Source organism: Barbus barbus, assembly GCF_936440315.1.
Source record: "Barbus barbus genome assembly, chromosome: 6".
In the NCBI taxonomy this organism is placed as follows: Eukaryota; Metazoa; Chordata; class Actinopteri; order Cypriniformes; family Cyprinidae; genus Barbus; species Barbus barbus.
In genome coordinates this window covers 26,958,505-26,976,572 of record NC_136734.1, presented here as the reverse complement: position 1 = coordinate 26,976,572, position 18,068 = coordinate 26,958,505, and the positions used below count along the sequence as shown (strand labels likewise).

General features: G+C 38.1%; 1 protein-coding gene across 1 annotated transcript; it reads left to right on the top strand.

The window, feature by feature from the left end:
• The first annotated feature begins 2,778 nt into the window (after positions 1-2,778).
• Positions 2,779-17,506, top strand: LOC306871311 (exocyst complex component 3-like protein 2). The gene is made up of 13 exons (XM_079419129.1): positions 2,779-2,879; positions 5,655-6,184; positions 7,103-7,323; positions 7,690-8,464; positions 11,731-11,845; positions 11,951-12,061; positions 12,228-12,328; positions 12,568-12,678; positions 13,214-13,349; positions 13,431-13,553; positions 13,634-13,789; positions 14,072-14,193; positions 16,406-17,506. The coding sequence occupies exons 2-13, from the start codon at positions 5,670-5,672 to the stop codon at positions 16,725-16,727; spliced, it is 2,808 nt and encodes a 935-aa protein (XP_079275255.1). The 5' UTR covers positions 2,779-2,879; positions 5,655-5,669; the 3' UTR covers positions 16,728-17,506.
• The last annotated feature ends 562 nt before the right edge of the window (positions 17,507-18,068 follow it).

The window sequence follows — 18,068 nt, the reverse complement described above, 5'->3', positions numbered from 1 at the left end:
AATTTGTGTGTGGTTTTAATGGCAGGTGAAAGTGAACACCCCTTGAGCTGGGGTGTGCTATAGCATATCGTCCACCAGAGGGAGAAGTAATACAGAGGCAGATGCATGCACTTAATGCCTCTCACCTCTAGATACACTCTAAACGGCTAGGTCTACGTGACAGTAAGGCTGGTATTGATGGTGGTGGCTTTTATTTATGTCTGTTTTTGCTTCTACAGCTATGTGCAAAAATACAAAAGTAGTTTTTGTTTTTTTTGGTTATGCAAAAATTGTCTTAATTATTCTTAATTATCCAGCTCATAGAATGTTCAAGTACAGTGGTTCTCAACATTTTACTCTAAGATGATATTAAAAGGCCCTCATACCTAACCTGATACGCACCTCTAGTACTTCTGTTGTAATAAAAATAATGTTGGTTAAACATTTTTATTTAAGCAATTTAATTAAGACTGTTAATATAAATGTAAATGGCTTTGATTTGTAAGATTTTAAGGCCCCCCTGGAAGTTTGCCAAGGCCCCCTAATGGGCACAAGCCCCCTGGTTGAGAACTACTGTTTTAGTAGATTCCTTCTAGTCAACTGGATGTTCTTGACCACTTGTTCAAGAGGCCAGTGGGTTTTGTGCTAAATCATGTGATTTCATACCATTCCTGAAGCATCCAAAATGTTGAGTTCTTGGGATTTTTCAAGAACAATTACACAACCCCTGTGCTAAATGAATCCAAACCCTGTTCCTCCTGTGTGCTTTAAAAGTATATTTTTAGATGGTATCATCTTATATCACAGATGTATGTGTATGAATTGACAGGAACATCATGTGACAGTACTTTTTGTACTTTGGAGTGTATAAAAATAGCTGAGGTGACTATCATTAAATTCACTGGAATATAAGGATTTTGCTTTCAAACAAATTAAATCTTAAATTTGAGGTACAGAACTGGTTAAGTGCCTTGCACAAAGCTGGACTTTTGATAGGTCACACATATATTGTTTTTGTTCACTTTTATCTGTAACCGAGTCAGAAGAGCTCTGAAATAAAGCAACTGCCAATAACTAATACTTGGTAACAAATGCAAAGCATTCATATATGAGAATTACAGCCCATTCCATCTCTTCTAATAGAAGAGTTTTAGTATGTCAACTGTTTAACATAAAGGTTATTGACATTAAGAACATTATTAAAAAGTAACTGTTGAGGTGCTCACCGTTTGTCAAAACTGTATTTGAAACGGTACATGTTTTGTTGGTTGTGTGTGCGTGTAAATATGTATACAGTGGGGAAAATAATAATTTGATCCCCTGCTGATTTTGTACATTTGCCCACTGACAAAGAAATGATCAGTCTATAATTTTAATGGTTGGTTTATTTGAACAGTGAGAGACAGAATAAAAACCAAAAAATGCAGAAAAACACATTTCAAAGAAGTTATAAATTGATTTGCATTTTAATGAGTCAAATAAGTGTTTGACCCCTTCGCCAAACAAAACTTAGTACTTGGTGGCAAAACCCTTGTTGACAATCACAGAGGTCAGACGTTTCTTGAAGTTGGCCAACAGGTTTGCACACATCTCAGGAGGGATTTTGTCCCACATGTCTTTGCAGATCCTCTCCAAGTCATTAAGGTTTCGAGGCTGACGTTTGGCAACTTGAACCTTCAGCTCCCTCCACAGATTTTCTATGGAATTAAGGTCTGGAGACTGGCTAGGCCACTCCAGGACCTTTGTGCTGCTTCTTGAGCCACTCTTTTGTTGCCTTGGCCGTGTGTTTTCAGTCATTGTTATGCTGGAATACATCCACAACCCATTTTCAATGCTCTGGCCCTGACAGTACATGGCCCCGTTCATCGTCCCTTTGATGCGGTGCAGTTGTTCTGTCCCCTTAGCAGAAAATCACCCCCAAAGCATAATGTTTCCACCTCCATGTTTGATGGTGGGGATGGTGTTCTTGGGGTCATAGGCAGCATTCCTCCTCCTCCTCCAAACACTGCGAGTTGAGTTGATGCCAAAGAGCTCGATTTTGGTCTCATCTGATCACAACGCTTTCACCCAGTTCTCCTCTGAATCATTGGCAAACTTCAGACTGGCCTGTACATGTGCTTTCTTGAGCAGGGGTATCTTGCGAGTGCTGCAGGATTACAGTCCTTCACGGCGTAGTTTACCAGGTGTTTTCTTGGTGACTATGGTCCCAGCTGCCTTGAGATCATGGACAAGATCCTCCCGTGTAGTTCTGGGCTGATTCCTCACCGTTATCATGATCATTGAAACTCCACGAGGTGAGATCTTGCATGGTGGAGAGTTGCATGGCGGAATCTGATTGATTGATTGTTTCTGTGGACAGGTGTCTTTATACAGGTAACAAACTGAGATTAGGAGCACTCTCTCAGCTCCTTACCTGTATAAAAGACAGGAGCCAGAAATCTTGCTGATTGACAGGGGATCAAATAATTGTTTGACTCATTAAAATGCAAATTTATCACTTTTCTGAAATGCGTTTTTCAGAATTTTTTGTTGTTATTCTGTCTCTCACTGTTCAAATAAACTTACCATTAAAATTATAGACTGATCATTTCTTTGTCAGTGGCCAACCGTACAAAATCAGCAGGGGATCAAAAATTTTTTCCCCCACTGTATATATATATAATGTGGTGTGTGTGTGTGTGTGATTCTGTTTATTTAGGGAGGGTGTCTCTTTTTCCTCAGGAAAATGCATCATCATCTGGTAGCAAACTGAACGGCTGCCTCCGACATTCCAATACAAGGCCCCAAAATCTTGCAGACAGACAAAAACACTTTGCCCCTCTCTTACTGATAGGCTCTCTGTCACTCTCACAGACACTGGAATGGATTTGCCCTGAGCTGACTGCCCACTGCAGCGTAAGGTAAGTGATGCATATGTCCTTTTGCTTGTATGTTTGTGTTATTATCAATACACATATTTACATTTTTATTATTAGTTGTATTATCAGTCAAATTCAGTTTTACAGTTTACTTTTTAAATACAGATAATAAATTAATTGATTGTTTCAGATTAAGATTTGTATATTTACTTCAAAGTTATCAAAATTAAAAGAAAAATCTAAAACTAAAACCTAAACTAAAAACTTTATTAAAAAATGTGGAAAAGTAAGTCACTATACAAAGTATGTAAGAACATATTTTGACAGAACAGTAAATGGAAAAATTACATGATACCTGAATTACAGGATTAGTTTTCACAGAAATTAATTTAATATATACAGTTAGTTGACATGCAGTTGCAAAGTTACTTATAGCTAGTAGAATGTCTAAAGAGTAACCATATAAAATATATTACTAACTTTATAACTGTCCATAATAAATCAAATTTATATGTATGACATATAACCATACACACATTTATTCATTTTCTAAAACTCTTAATGACAATTTTAATTAGTTATTCATATACACTTTACTGTTGCTCCCTGATCTGATCTTAAACACGACATGAATAATGTAAAAAAATATTTTAGTCTATACATTTTTTATTAAGCTAATAATTATTAGGTACTTTATTTAATTAATCTGTTAATAGTGTAAATGTTAATTTATAACAAAATATACTCCAAATGCCTCATTTAGTGCTTGGCAAATTAAACAGCTCGAGCTCCAGCTGGAAACATTATACTGCATATACACTGACCTTAGTATTCAATTCAGGTATTTAATAGACTCTATAGCTTTTACTAAACAAACTAGAGCAAATAATCCAACAATGTCCTGCAGACTGCTCTGTGGTATATTGCTCTGTGGCAGAGTATATTCTCAGATGTGTAACAACTGTTCAACATATTTCTGAGGATTCATCAAGTTACTGGTGTTGATGCCATTGAAATTCCCCTATAACTATGGATAATCACATTTTACATTATTCAATTTACTTCCTTGCTTTTTTTTTATTAGCTTGTTAATTGTACTGATTAATTGTTACTCTGATATATATCTGATGCTGAAATCCTTTGCCAAGCACATTTTTTTTCTTGCTAAAATTCAGCAATTCATTGTGCTTTCATTTCCTTTATAAAGGAAATCAAGCGCTGGTCCAGACTATTTCTACAATTTTTTTTCCCCATCTGTTAATGTTTGTTTAATGTTTGTCTGTCTCTAAACATATACATATTATTACAGAAATACACATCTTGTTCCTTTCTAAACATCAACATTTACAAGTGATGTTTTCCCATCTTTAACCGGGAATAATGTAAGAACAAAAATACTTGCCGAAGGTCCAGCTGGAATCCAGACAATAAATAACCAGTTTGATTTAGGTGAAAGATAAAAGTACTCATTCAGCTGACGCAAATGCATTGCTGAAGGGTACAATGGTGATGCTTGTGATTGATGAAACTAAAGAGTTTGAACCTAGAACCTTTTGGTTCACAGCCCAGGTTTGTAACCACCACAACAGGGGAACTCTACTCAGAAATAATGCAAAGCAGGGATGCTGAAACACAATCACAGGGGTCACTGTGTGCTACACAACAGCACCTTCCTCCCTCTCCCTTCCTCCCTTGCTCTCTCTCTCTACTCTATCTTCACCTCTTTATCTTAATATATATTTCAGGAGTCTTTGTTGAAATTGCACAAGGAATGCTCTTAATGTTGACCCGTTGATAGATTTACTACTAAAGTTCTGACCATTTTAACATGTAGATTGCAGACTGTGTAGAATTTGTTGTTAGATACTTTATTAATCCCGTGAGAGACTTATCAGAAAGTGAGTGTGTGTGTGGTGTTTGTGTTTGAGTAAGGAGTGTGTATGTTCTGAGAAACTCTGAGGACAGGAAACTATTCTGACACATCTGGATGGAAGCTTCCATTATAGGAGCTTAAAAACTGCTAATGTCCTCAAAGAACTCACACATACACACATACATATGCCGTTAATGCACTCAGCTCACCGGAATACTGAACAATGAGAATGCAACAAGGCAAAGTCATTTAAGACAGACCTGACAAAGGCGGTTTGAACAGGTTTTAGCTCTTGTTACCTTTAAGCAGGACATATAGTGGACTTCAGACATGCTTATTGACATGATACAGTATACAAGAAAATCTTGTTTTAAATGAATTTAATAAGTAAATGTAATAAAAAATGAATAGTAATTTCTATATATATAATCAATAAAATTTATATATTTTCAAATGTAATCTAATTACTGCAAGTAACTGACCTCAGTGGAATTTAATTGGATGTGACAAAATGTTGGAAAAAACCTGTAATATGATATCTTCAGGATAACAGAAATCCAAAGTTCAGCCATTAAACTCTAGATGGCGCAGTCCGATAGGTGGAGCTCAATCGGACCTAATGACATCATTCTCACATGGCACAGCTGATTGGATCTTTTTGTATCAGAAGCCTATGAGCTTGTTGCTCAACATTCAAATACTTGGCTAGTGCTTGCTGTAACAGTTGCAGCGTGCTTCAGAAACCCTCCACCTTCCCCAGCTCCACCTGAATAAATATGGTACGGGGTAATTCATGTATGCTATGGGGGTTATTTCATATGTTAAATGAGCAGCAGCAATTATTCTTACATGCTCACAACCAATGTATTTCAATTAAATGCGATGGGATTTTAATTATACAATTGATTCTGACCTATGTTACAAACATCTGTTTTGTCTTCTAGTTAATCAGTGACAGGATGCCCATCTTCAAGAGGCTGCCCAGGAGGATCAAAAGTAACCATAGCAATGGTGATCTCCAAAAGAGCAATCTTACTAATGGTGAACTCATCCTAAAAAGTAACCTCAGCAACGGGGAACTCATTCTACCATCATCCGATCTGAATCCATTTGAGGGGGCGTGGGCAGGCATGGGGTGGAATAATGAAGAAGACGGGATCTGGGAGAATGGACAAGACTACCAGAGATCATCCCAGGTGAGCGAAGCACTGGAGAATGAGGCAAACGCAGAGCAGCGTGGAGGGTCAAAGGTCACTGAGGGATCCAAAGAAAAGAGAGGAACTCTGGAACGAATCTGTGGCTCGTCACCACTGAAGACCCTTGGCAAGTTAGGCAAGGGGCTGCGTATGACCGGAAGAAACATGTGGGGTGCAACTCCTTCACTACGGAGTGCCACGCTCCCTGCAGCACCCACCTCAGGAAAGAAAAAAAATAACTATCGACGAGCCTCAGAGGAGATCATGAGTTTACTGAGGTGAGAATGGTAATACGCATATTATGTAGCAGTGGTTCTCAGAGGTTATGCTTCAGGACTTTTACACTGGACGTCAAGTGGCGATCAAAATTGTTTCTCGTACAAAATTAAAACACAAATATCATAAAAAATCAAACACTGGAATGTATTAGTATAATCATGAACTGTTTAGACAAAAGAATATACAAATAGTAAGGTATTCTAAATTAAATTCACTATTCACCATTCATCGCCAGAGAGAAGACTGTTGTTGACTATTGTCACTGGAGGACCCAGTTGTGTCAGTTTGATTAAAAATTACAAGCTGGATGGATGAGTCATTCACAATAAGATCAATAACATGCATTCAATGCATTGCAACAAACCATGTTAACCACATCCCTTGACAATACTGTAACACCAACTTGTCTATAAAGCATATATTTTTGATCAGTCCAATTTATAATGTTATGAGACAGTGATTTTTATCAGGACAAACTTTTACAATTTTTATTACAAGGATATTTAAAGAATATTTTTTTTAAACTGTGCTTTATTTAGTCTTTATTACAGTTGAATTTTATTTAATTTTTATTGTATTAATGATATTATAGTGTGGAATGTTTCATTTGAGTCTGCCGTGTAATGAAGCTGATATGGCAGCAACCATCCATAGCCCTTGACATCAACAACAAAAGAAATGTGATGCATTTCTTCCTACTGTTAAAAGCCACTATTTATTGCATTTATTTTGCCATCCTAATTGTGCATGATATTATTAGTTATGTAGCATTGTTTTTGAAAAATTTAGCAATTTTTGCTTTTTTTCAGACCAGACCTGAAACCAACCAATTGAGAATCAGTGTTGCAGAGATCATTATTTTCTGTTGTTGTGAAGGTATTCGAAAGGACTTTTTTAAATGCATCTTCTCTTCTCAGGTTGGCAGGCCGTCGTAAGGAGAGTGAGCGCAGAAATAGTCTACCTACAGGTGATCTGACCACTGAAAATGAAGAAGACAGTCGCAGACGTCCCTCATTCCTAAGAATGGTCAGTCTGAGCAAACTCAGAGGGGATTCACTAACAAACCGCAGTTCGCAGGAAGACGATGAAGAGTCAGTAGAAGAAGAACCACCTGTCAAACGCAGGGAGCCACTATCAGGTAGAACCGTGTTTTTGCTTTTGTTACATCTGTACATGTTTGTACTTTTTATGGCACATACAAAGTGTAACTGTTCACAGTCAGGGGTCTCCATATTTGACCCATAACACCTTGCTCTTAATGAGCAGTATCGGGGTCCAAAAGTACCTGTGAGTCACTGGCCAATCAAGAAACACTTTCACAGAGGCAGGAAATGACACACTTTCTTTGTGGAGCAGATTCTACTTGATAAGCTCAGCGCAAGGAGAGAAAAATCGGAACCGTGTCAATGTACAGCCTGTTCCAAAGACAACAACACATCAAGTGATTAAACACATGGCTGTAAATGATAAGTAACACTACTCAATCTCTCACTTTCTCTCACAGTGTTGGAGATCCTACAGTTAGTTAATCAGAGAGACCTACTGCTTGCCGACACGCACATCCAGGAGCTTGAGAGGGAGTGTGAACTGGACCCTTCCCTCTTGACACAAACCACACCCACTTCAACCACACCCAGTAACATAACTCATCCCACACTCACGTCGTCTCCCTGGCTCCCCCTGTTGGCTGGTTCAGGCAGTAAGGATTCCGGCCCAAGCATGTGGGACGCTGGGCTGCGCAAAGTGAAAGACGTTGAGCTGCTTTATGAGGCTCTTCAGAGAGAGATGTGGGATGTGGTGAGGGAGTCGCTACGTCAACCCTGCAGCGGGCCTCAGCTTGGCCTAGTGGTGCTGGTCATACAACAGGAAGAGCAGGCTGACAAGGTCTGGGCCCTGCGGCAAGAGGCCCAGTCCAACGTTCAAACTGGTGGCCAATCCGAAGACCATTCCCGGCCTTCCAAGCGTCCCAGGAGACTGCATCAAAGGTGGGTGGAGGCTGTGGGAGAGGCAGCTGACTGGTGTCTTCCACAACCAGGGGGCATCGCTGCAGGGCAGATGGGCATGTATTTGGAGCGATTGAGGGGAAGAGTGGTGGAAGATATGGATGCAGCACGTCGGAATGTGGTGGCGGTTTATCCCGAGGAGTTTGGTGTGTTTCAGGTCTACATGCAGAGTTATCACAGGGCTGTTGCCAAACGACTGAAGACTGTCACTAGTGGACCCATTCAGATCACAGACACATACTCACTGCTGGACTGGATCTACAACATTTACAACAGGTATTTTTGCACATGTACACATAGACGTTGAGGTGTGTTTTCTATTTTTACACACACCTTTCCTGCAATCACATTCCACTTGGTTTAATGACCCAGTGGAAGAATGAGCTCAGGTCTATTAATATCAGATGCATTGTTTATTAGAATGAACAACAACGGTACTGAATACCTGGGAGAATTACTTTACACAACCACAACACCGATCTTGTATACTAAAAGAAGCCACACTACTAATTTGACTGTATTTTTCAGTAGCAAGACAGTAGTTCAGCACTTTAATTAAATGAAAATTGAATGCATGGTTAGAAAATATATGGGGTAAAAAATATAAATTATAGTGTGAACAATGTAAGCAGGATTTCCCCAATTATTTAGTCCACTTAAAACTGCCTTTGCAACCTCACATTCATCTGCCTTCACTTTTGAGTGCAACGCTCACATCCTAAAATCCAGTCAACAGCCAAAAACCAGAAGTCCTTGCCCTACATTTTGTCTTTTTTGCTAATCTCTTACACTCAGATGTGTCGCAAAATGAAAAAAGAGATTTGTCACTGCTTCCCGTAACAAACTACATTTTCTAACAAGTAGACAAAAAACTACTGTACATAACTTTTTTTTTAAATAATATCTCAGCTGAGGGAATAATCAAATGGACACACCTACATACAGTGCCCTCCAAAAGTATTGGAACAGTAAAGACAAAATTGCTCTGTTGGCTGTGGAGTCAAGACATTTACAAATATGATTAAAAGATGAATATGAGACAAAATTACAGAATGTCACATTTTATTATTGGGTGATTCAACATACAGATGTTTTACCAGCTAAGAAGTTCAGCACTTTTAGAGTTTCATCCCTCTATCTGATGTGAGCATAAGTATTGGGACTCACAGGTCTTTCTAAGTGATCAGCTGTGTCCTGTTGCATTAATTCTTCAGGTATTAAAAGCAGGGAATGTGTCGTATCAGTTATATCCATTACTTCTGCATTCTGAATCTCGCATTCGATGATGACACACACAAACCAGGATGAAGATGAGGGAGCTGACTTTGAGAGAAAAGCAAGTAATTTGGATGCTAAAAGAAAAGAGGAAGTCAATTAGAGCTATAGCAAAAACAAAGGGCATGGAGAAATCAAGAGTTTGGAAACCACCAGCAACCAACAACGACCTGATCGGCTGAGAAAACAACAGTAGTTGATGACTGACAAATCATAAAAGCTGTGAAAATGAACCCTAAAAGACGAGTCTGTAAAATCACCAACCACTTCCAGAAAGCTGGGGTGATGCTCTGACAATCTACTGTCCTCAGGAGACTTTGACACAGAATTACAGATGCTACACAGCAAGATGCAAACCTCTGACCAGCACCAAAAATAGAAAGGAAAGATTAGAGTTTGCAAAAAAGCACAAAGGTGAGCCAGAAGAGTTTTGGAACTGTGTTTATGGACCGATGAGACAAAGATGAACCTTTATCTAAGTGATGGGAAAGCAAAAATGTGGAGAAAAAAAGGGAACTGCAAATGATCCCAAGCATACAGCCTCATCTGTAAAGCATGGTGGGGGTGATGTCATGGCATGAGCATGTATGGCTGTCTCTGGAACAGGCCCTCTCAACTTTACTGATGACTTAATGTATCATGACAGTAGCAGAATGAATTTGAAACAAAACCATCTTGCCAACCAATATTCAAGAAAATGCCACCAGATTCATTGGGAAGTGCTTCATATTGCATCAGAACAATGACCCAAAACACCCTGCCAGTTCAGTCAAGGAATTTATAAGGGCAAAGAAAGGGAAAGTCTTAGATTGTCCAAGTAAATCTCCAGATTTAAATCCAAATGAACATGAATTTCACCAGCTGGAGAGGAGAGTAAAGGCAGAAACTCCCCAAAACAAGCAACAATTGGAATCGGCTGCATTAAAGGCTGGGAAAAGTCTTTCAAAGGATGAAACCAAGAGTCTGGTGATGTCTATGGGTCACAGACTCACTGCTGTGATTGTGTGCAAGGGATCTGCAACTAAATAATAGCTTACAATACTTATGCTCGCATCAATGAGTGGGATGAACACTAAAAGAGCTGTTCTTTTTATTTGGTAAAACGTGTGTTGAAACAGCTAATAATAAAATGTGACATTCTGTAGTTTTGTCTCATATTCATCTTTTAATCGTATTTTCAAATGTCTTGACTCCACAGCCAACAGAGTCATTTTGTCTTAACTGTTCCAATACTTATGGAGGGGACTGTATATGGTCATCTATCTTTCTCTCATTTGTTGCATTGAAGAGATGGATTCATTATAACATAAGAGTTGAATGTATAAAGACCTAAATATATAAAAAAAATGTTGATGAGTGAATATTACTAGATTAAGTAAAGACATTATCCTCTATTTTAGTAATGGAATATAAAACTTTTAATTTGGCACTGCTTGAAAAATGTCAGAGTGTGTAGTTAAGAAGAGCTTCTGGAAATTAACAAAAAATTGTAAAGAAGAGCTTGTCACAGTTTTCTTGAATTTTATGTGTAAATAAGCCCCTTACCATTCACAAATGACTATTAGACTAGTGAATCAGTTAATCATCTACGGCCCTCAGCACTGGAAATTCATGTAAATGAATCCCTGTACTACATTTTTTGACTCAGTTATATGAAATAGAAAGTTGTTGTTGGCTGTTCTAGATTGAGACATGAATTAATTTATTAGGATTTATGGTTCCACAAAGAAACTTTTCCATGGCACAAAAGGTGGGAAAACATGTCCTTTAGATTATTAAAATGTTCTTCGGAATAAGAAAAAATGGTTCTTTTAAGAACAGTTTACTTCTAGGTTCTTTAGGGAGACCCATATTGGTTCTTCTGACATGAACTGCCCCCTTTTTGGACCTTTATTTTTAAGAGTAAACCGTCACCCTAATTGAGATTGTTCATTCATTCAAATCCCCCTATTGTTTTGGTGCCATCAAACATACAACTCTGATTCAATTAAATATTATATCATTAGATTGTTACATTTTATTTATAAAGTAAAATTGATGTATTTATTGATTTGTGCAGTTGTGGTCTAATGGTTAGAGTCGGATTTATAACCAGAATGTTGTGGGTTTCATTCCCAGTAAGGGCAGGAATTGTAATTATAGGTGGATTGTAATTAGGTTGTTACGTTCCCAACACTGAACAACATAAATTCACAAAAGAACCTGGACATGCTGGACACTTATGGACACACAAACATGCACTAGTTCTGACGGTTACTGTCCCATAGGGATGTCCTGGCTACGGTTGGAGCAATGGGCTCTATAGTGTGTGAAGCTCTAGAACCTCTACTGCCTGAAGATGTCATAGACCGGCTGGAACAGGACTGCGTTGAAACTGTTTGGGTAACACTTTTAGAAAAGTTTTGAGTCAAATTATATATTAATTATTAATCTCTGGAAACAAAATATTGGGTGTGTTAAAATAATATGCATTATGTGGGTGTGCAGGACAAGATGACTACGGAGCTCTCGCAAGTTTTGGATGATGAAGAAAAGCGATGGGCTCAGATGCTGCACATTGAAGAGTATCAGTCTGGCCTCGCCCGTTCTGTTATACAGGTAATAACATCAATCCCACACATGTACAGCCATTACTTCTTTGGAATCTGACTGTTTGCATGCCTTCCACTTTGTACATTTGGCAATATACTGTATGTTGGTGTATGTGCATTTATAAGGTCGTTGAGAATATATTTTTGTATTCATTTGTCTTAATCTGTTTCAGAGGCTGAAGGTGGATTTGGACAGATCGACAGCTGTCAGTAAGCCACTAGGAGCTCGTGTTGCTCGCTGCACCTTGAATGGACTTGCAGACTTCCTGCACAGGTGAGCTGGGGACAAGAGAATTTTATCATAATAATGCTGATAATGACAAAAGCCACAGCAGAAATATTTATCAGAAGCGACTCTGACCTAGTCAACACTATAATTGTGTTCCCAACTGTGGTTGGGCACGTTTTGAAATTGTGTTGTCCCTACATTATATTCAAAGGATGTCTTTTTCAATTGCCTTTTGAATAGGGAAGTCTAAAATTATGAAATTTGTCTGTCTGTGTGGTATTTAGTTTCCAGAGAAAGGTTGAGATGTTCCATGACACACAATCAGAGTTTGGGGATCATGGGGATGGTTATGTCTCCAGGACCATCGCTCTTGTCAACTGTGTTCCACCTTTCAGGTTTTTCATCTTATTCACTATATCTGTCTATTCAATTTTCTCTCAACCTGCCTGGTTTTAAGGACTGAAAAAAATCTGTAAAAGTCTTTAGAACTGTATATTACATTTATGTTTTGAAGAATGGAGGTTCTTGACAAAAAATACATCAATGGAAAGCTTATTTATTCAGCTTTCAGATAATGTATAACTCTCAATTTCGGAAAATTGACACTTAAGACTGGTTTTGGGTCCAGGGTCCCATATAGTATACTATACTGTCAAATTACATTTTGCATCTAAAATGTTGAGGGTTTATAAACAATGTTCAATTTACAATAATGTGTATTTTGTAACAAATAAGAGAACAAAATAAGAGAATGTGAGTGTTCATAGTCAGGAGAATCATGACTCAACTGATCAGTAACCCATATGCACAAGCTTAAAACAATGTTCACGAAATACATCCAAGGATAATAAAAAATAATATAAAAAGAATAATAAAAAAAATAAGTTGACTTAACATCGGAGGCTTTAAATCATGTGCTGAACTCTGTAGGAGTTTTGTGGAGCGCTGTCATCTGTGTGATGCCCTTGGTAGTGAGGACATCTCCCAGCGAGCTCAATCATCTCTGGAGAGAATTGTTAACCAGTCAGTGCAAGTTCTCTCGGACATACTGTTTGAAAACATCAGGGTGAGACCCTTGCACACACTAATATCTGGCCCAGATTTGATTCTTAAAGCATTCACTGATGATTTTCTGGCACGATTCCAGCCATTCTTCGATAAGCTGGTGAAGAGGAAGTGGCTGGAAAACACTGAGGCCTATGAGAGCATTGAGATGACTATTAAACAGCACTTTAAAAAGTTCCGCAGAATGGACTGCCCTCCATATCAGGTACGACTTAGAGTACGCACGCATTCTCACACACTCACGCTTTGTTTGGTTGATTAATTGCTCATATGATTGGCTATCAGGCATTGGTGAATGAGGTGCACAGGCGGGTCCTGGTTGAATATGTTCGTGCCATCATGAGGGGGCGGGTCATCTGTACATCACTCAAAATGAGGAAGAGAGTGGCATTCCGTCTGCAGGATGAGGCCAAACAGCTGAAGGCTCTTTTTAAAGATCTGGTCAGTGCCACTAAGTTTAATTAAGATTATGTCTTACGTTATCTTAAATAATTTCCAAATATGATAATCCCCTTGGGGGGGAACCTTACTGTACTGTTAAGTATATAAATCTGAATATATGCATAAAACTATGGTTGTCAATAGAAAAAAATGTGATTTGCAACAAGCCATTACAAATCAAATTGAAACTGTATTTTATTTTAGAATAGAACCAAAAATTTCAATACCAAAATTGGATCAAATTTTAAACATTTTCAAAATGATTTTTTCCCCTTTCCTAAGGAGTCAACTTCCTCCTGGTTGGACAGTGTGATTGTTCACCTGGCTGACATCATAGTTTTGGAGGACACTCCCTCTATTCAGATGGAAGTTGGGGTTTTGGTGAAGGAATTTCCAGATATACGGTAAGACCACCAAGGCGAATGAATCAAAACCACTTGCAGAGGCCTGTCACAACTATAAGGGTTCAAGAACCAGCAGGGATACCCAGAAATTGCAAGTGTATGGTTTGGGTTCTAACATACCCTCTGATCAGCTCCAGTTCGGGTTTATTATGTCCTCACTAGTTTGAGAAATTATGAAAACAATCATGGAATGAGAGAAAACAAAGATTCTCTGTCCCATACCTCGCTCCAGACAAATCCACTAACTGTTTGACTTCCACTCCACACCATATGCTCTATACAATACATCACACACAACATGTTTTTGTTTTTAAATAAGCAAGAAGGAAAGCAGTGCAATGTAAAAACATGAGGGTAGAATGCAAAAAAAGCATTCTGTGGAATAGGATGTAGATTTTATATAGCATAAAACCGGAAGGAACATGTTTTATTAGCTCTTACAACACTCAGTATATTAATATGCAACTTTGTCCGTTTACGTAACTATTACATTAATACAATTTTGCTGAACACTTTTAGACCTACGGAAGGGTAGAACCTGAACTCTGTCATCTTAAAGTGCTTTCATTCATGAAAAATCTGACATGTTCCCCTCTCATTTCCTTGGGGACTATTTTTCACAACACCTCTCTGTTTCCTGAGGTCATTCTAAGAATGTCTGACTGAAAATAGTTATCGTGGTGCTACATCTCAGTGCCAACTTTCCTTTATGTGGACGGGAGGGAACAGCAGACAGTAAACAGGGGAATGGATGAGATGTGACCCCACTTTAGTCCAGTGTTTTTGTTTGAATGAAGAAGAGTGTGTGTGTGTGTGTGTGTGTGTGTGTGTGTGTGCAGTCAGTCACTGGTTGGCAGTGCTCCTGCTTGCTGACGCACGACCCTCCTCAGCAGACAGGAAGTGGCTGTGGAGTACTTCTTGTTCCTGCCAGGTCACAGGAGACTGACTGGTGCCACACTCCAATCAAATACACACACACACACCAACTAAAGATCAAAAGCCAAAAAGCGGAGGCTACTTAACTTGTCTTTGTGCTTAGCAGTGGTGCTTCCTGTTTTTGACTGTATGTCTATGTGAAAGTCTGTCACAGACTCACACTGTCACATTGTTATCTATAGGCAGGACATGCCATCTTCTCGGTATAGAGCGCTGACCTTGAGTTTGCTTTATGAGCCATGAGTGCTGTCAAGGGATCATTACAAAGAAACACATCTGGCTTAAATTTCTCACATGATTTTTCTCTGAATTAATGCCAGACTGCCCTTTTTAGTAATATTACAGGTTTTGTATTGATCTTAAAGTTTCACTTTGTCCCTTTATCTAAAAAGTGGTTTGAAAGGAAACTGATGAAACTTTAAATGATTCTTTAAAAAAATAGTTGATTTGTTCACTAAGCATCATCAGAACAAATTTATGAATGTAACTGACAATTTTGATGCATGATATATCTGTACCATATTTATTTGTGCTGTTCATTTCTCTTATTTTTTCCCGTGGTCATCATGCTCCGAATGCTCACTTGAAATTGAATCTTCATAACACCAATAATTTAACACTTTGTTAAATGCTAAAGTGCTAATCCAAAATGAATGTCTATTTTTTCACAATATGCATTTTTAATAAGTATTGTTATTTTTAAATAAAACTATTAAAAATGGGGTTATTGAAATAAACATGAAATCAAATCAAATATAAATATTAGATGAAAACCGAAAACCTCAACTATGATTGTTGTAATAAAGTATTGAAAATGACTAAATACTAAAATTACTAAAACTAAATAGAAACATTAAATAAATAATGCATACTAAGCACATAACAAAATGACCTAAACTAAAATTTAAATAAAACATTGACCTAAAATCTAAAAAAAATATATAATGTTATATAAATAATATGCACTGGTTAGGATTCCTAAATCCACTTGCAGAATTTTTACTACTTTATTTTTATTTAACTAAAATTATATTTATTTTATTAAGAAATAGCATAGAATTTTATTTATATCTGTAAGATAAATAATTTTAAGTGCATCTCCACTTTTTCCATTTGTTGTTATTATTATTATTGCATTTGGGGGGGGGTTTCTACCATGAGAAATGTATTTCTTGTTTTGTCAAAAGGCAGAGACAGTAATGTATGCTTTAAAGAGTATGAAATATGAACCATGCCCTCTCTCTCTCTCTCTCTCTCTCATTTCATCTCCTCACAGGAGGAAACACATCTCTGCTATGTTGAATGTCCGTGGGATGGTGCATCAGACAGACCGTCAGGAGATTTTAGCTGTTGTCCGGGACTTGGAGAACAGCGACAGCTCCATCAATCTGCCCCGAGATCGTGCCCTCTTCTCTGAAATCGCAGTGGCCAAAGACATGTCTTGTCTGGGGCTGGTTCTGATTCGCTTCGGTCTGACTGTGTCATCGTGGGTCGCCAGTGCCCGGCCGCGCCGTAACCGCAGCAGAAGCAGTCGGAATGAGAAACGTGTTGACGACAGACCACAATCAAACCGTGCAAAGCGCTTTACTGAACCTTAAAAATAAAGAAATACAGCATAACTACAACACATAGCATCCTGATATTTAAAAAGGGCACAATAAACGATGAATACACAGCATCACAACAGATAATACATAATCAAATCAGTATTATATTAAGCAAAATATGGCATAAAAAGTGCACCCAGTCAGTTAATTCAGACTAGATAAATGTGGTCAGAACCCAGTCAAAAAGGAGGATAAGATGAGGTTATGACAGCAAAAGTAAAATCACAACAATACTTGTCCTTCAGAGCACAGCTGGAGTGGGATAAGTCAGTGGACACTTCAAAGGACGGGAAATGATCTATAATTCTCCCTCGCTTTATAGGCTGTTACTGGACTGCTGTATACTGACTAGCTGGACCTCTGTCGTGTGAACAGCCACATGATTTGAGAGGAGCGGCAGGAAACTCATCACTGTAGAGTGGGGACATGCTGAAATTTTTATTATTGCAGGCTGTGTTCAGAACGCTGCTTTAGCAGATGCATGTACATGATGTGTCAAACACCAGGTACAATTCTACAGTGCATGAACAGCTATATTTCAGATTTTGAGAGTGCAACATTTAAAGAATGTGAATGTTAATTCCTCTGATTTTGTTCTTTTTTGTACTAAAGTTTAGGATTCTCTACATCTCATTTATTTTCACGTCTCATCACTATTCAAATCTGAGCTGAGATCTGAAATCTGACATGAATTAAATGCTTGAGTGATTTTGTTTCAGGTAAATAAGAAATAAAGCCCCATTGACTGGGAAATTAATTATATTGTAATTAAATTGCTATTGTTTTCTTTAACACTTTTCTTCTGTTTATATACTCTTTTATATACTCTGCTGTTCAGAAGTCTGGGTCAGTAAGCTTTTTAAAATGCTTTTGAAGTCTTTCATTCCCTCCAAGGCTGCATGTATTTGATCAAAAATACAGTAATACAGTTTTTCATTTAAAATAGTATATATATATATTTTTATTGTAATTTATATTTCTATGAATAAGTGCAGTTAATTATAGGTTTTCAGTGGCAGGTGGGGTTCTCTCAGCTTTCATTCAGCTGTGTGGATTTCTGTGGGTTTGAGTTGAGTTGCGTTTGAGCTCTCCTGTCTGTCAGCTCAGGGATGTTTTGGGTAACTGGTCTATTCCTGTTGTTCTGAGAGGTGCCAAACGAGTCCTCTTATCAGAGCCAAGTATACACACCACCACAGGCGGCCACTTCCTTTTCAACACAACAATCCTGTTTTATCCCAAACAAACTGTATTCGGAGAACGACGTGCACACACTTGTAAAAATAGATACAATAAGGTAAGTGAAGTCTGATGGATTTTCCTCTAATGTCACTG

Excerpts from the sequence above, each read along its gene's own strand:
- LOC306871311 (XM_079419129.1), top strand. The coding sequence starts at position 5,670 with ATGCCCATCTTCAAGAGGCTGCCCAGGAGGATCAAAAGTAACCATAGC. Across the intron at positions 12,329-12,567 it reads CTTGCAGACTTCCTGCACAG|TTTCCAGAGAAAGGTTGAGA; the intron begins GTGAGCTGGGGA and ends TGTGGTATTTAG. Across the intron at positions 13,790-14,071 it reads AGGCTCTTTTTAAAGATCTG|GAGTCAACTTCCTCCTGGTT; the intron begins GTCAGTGCCACT and ends CCCTTTCCTAAG.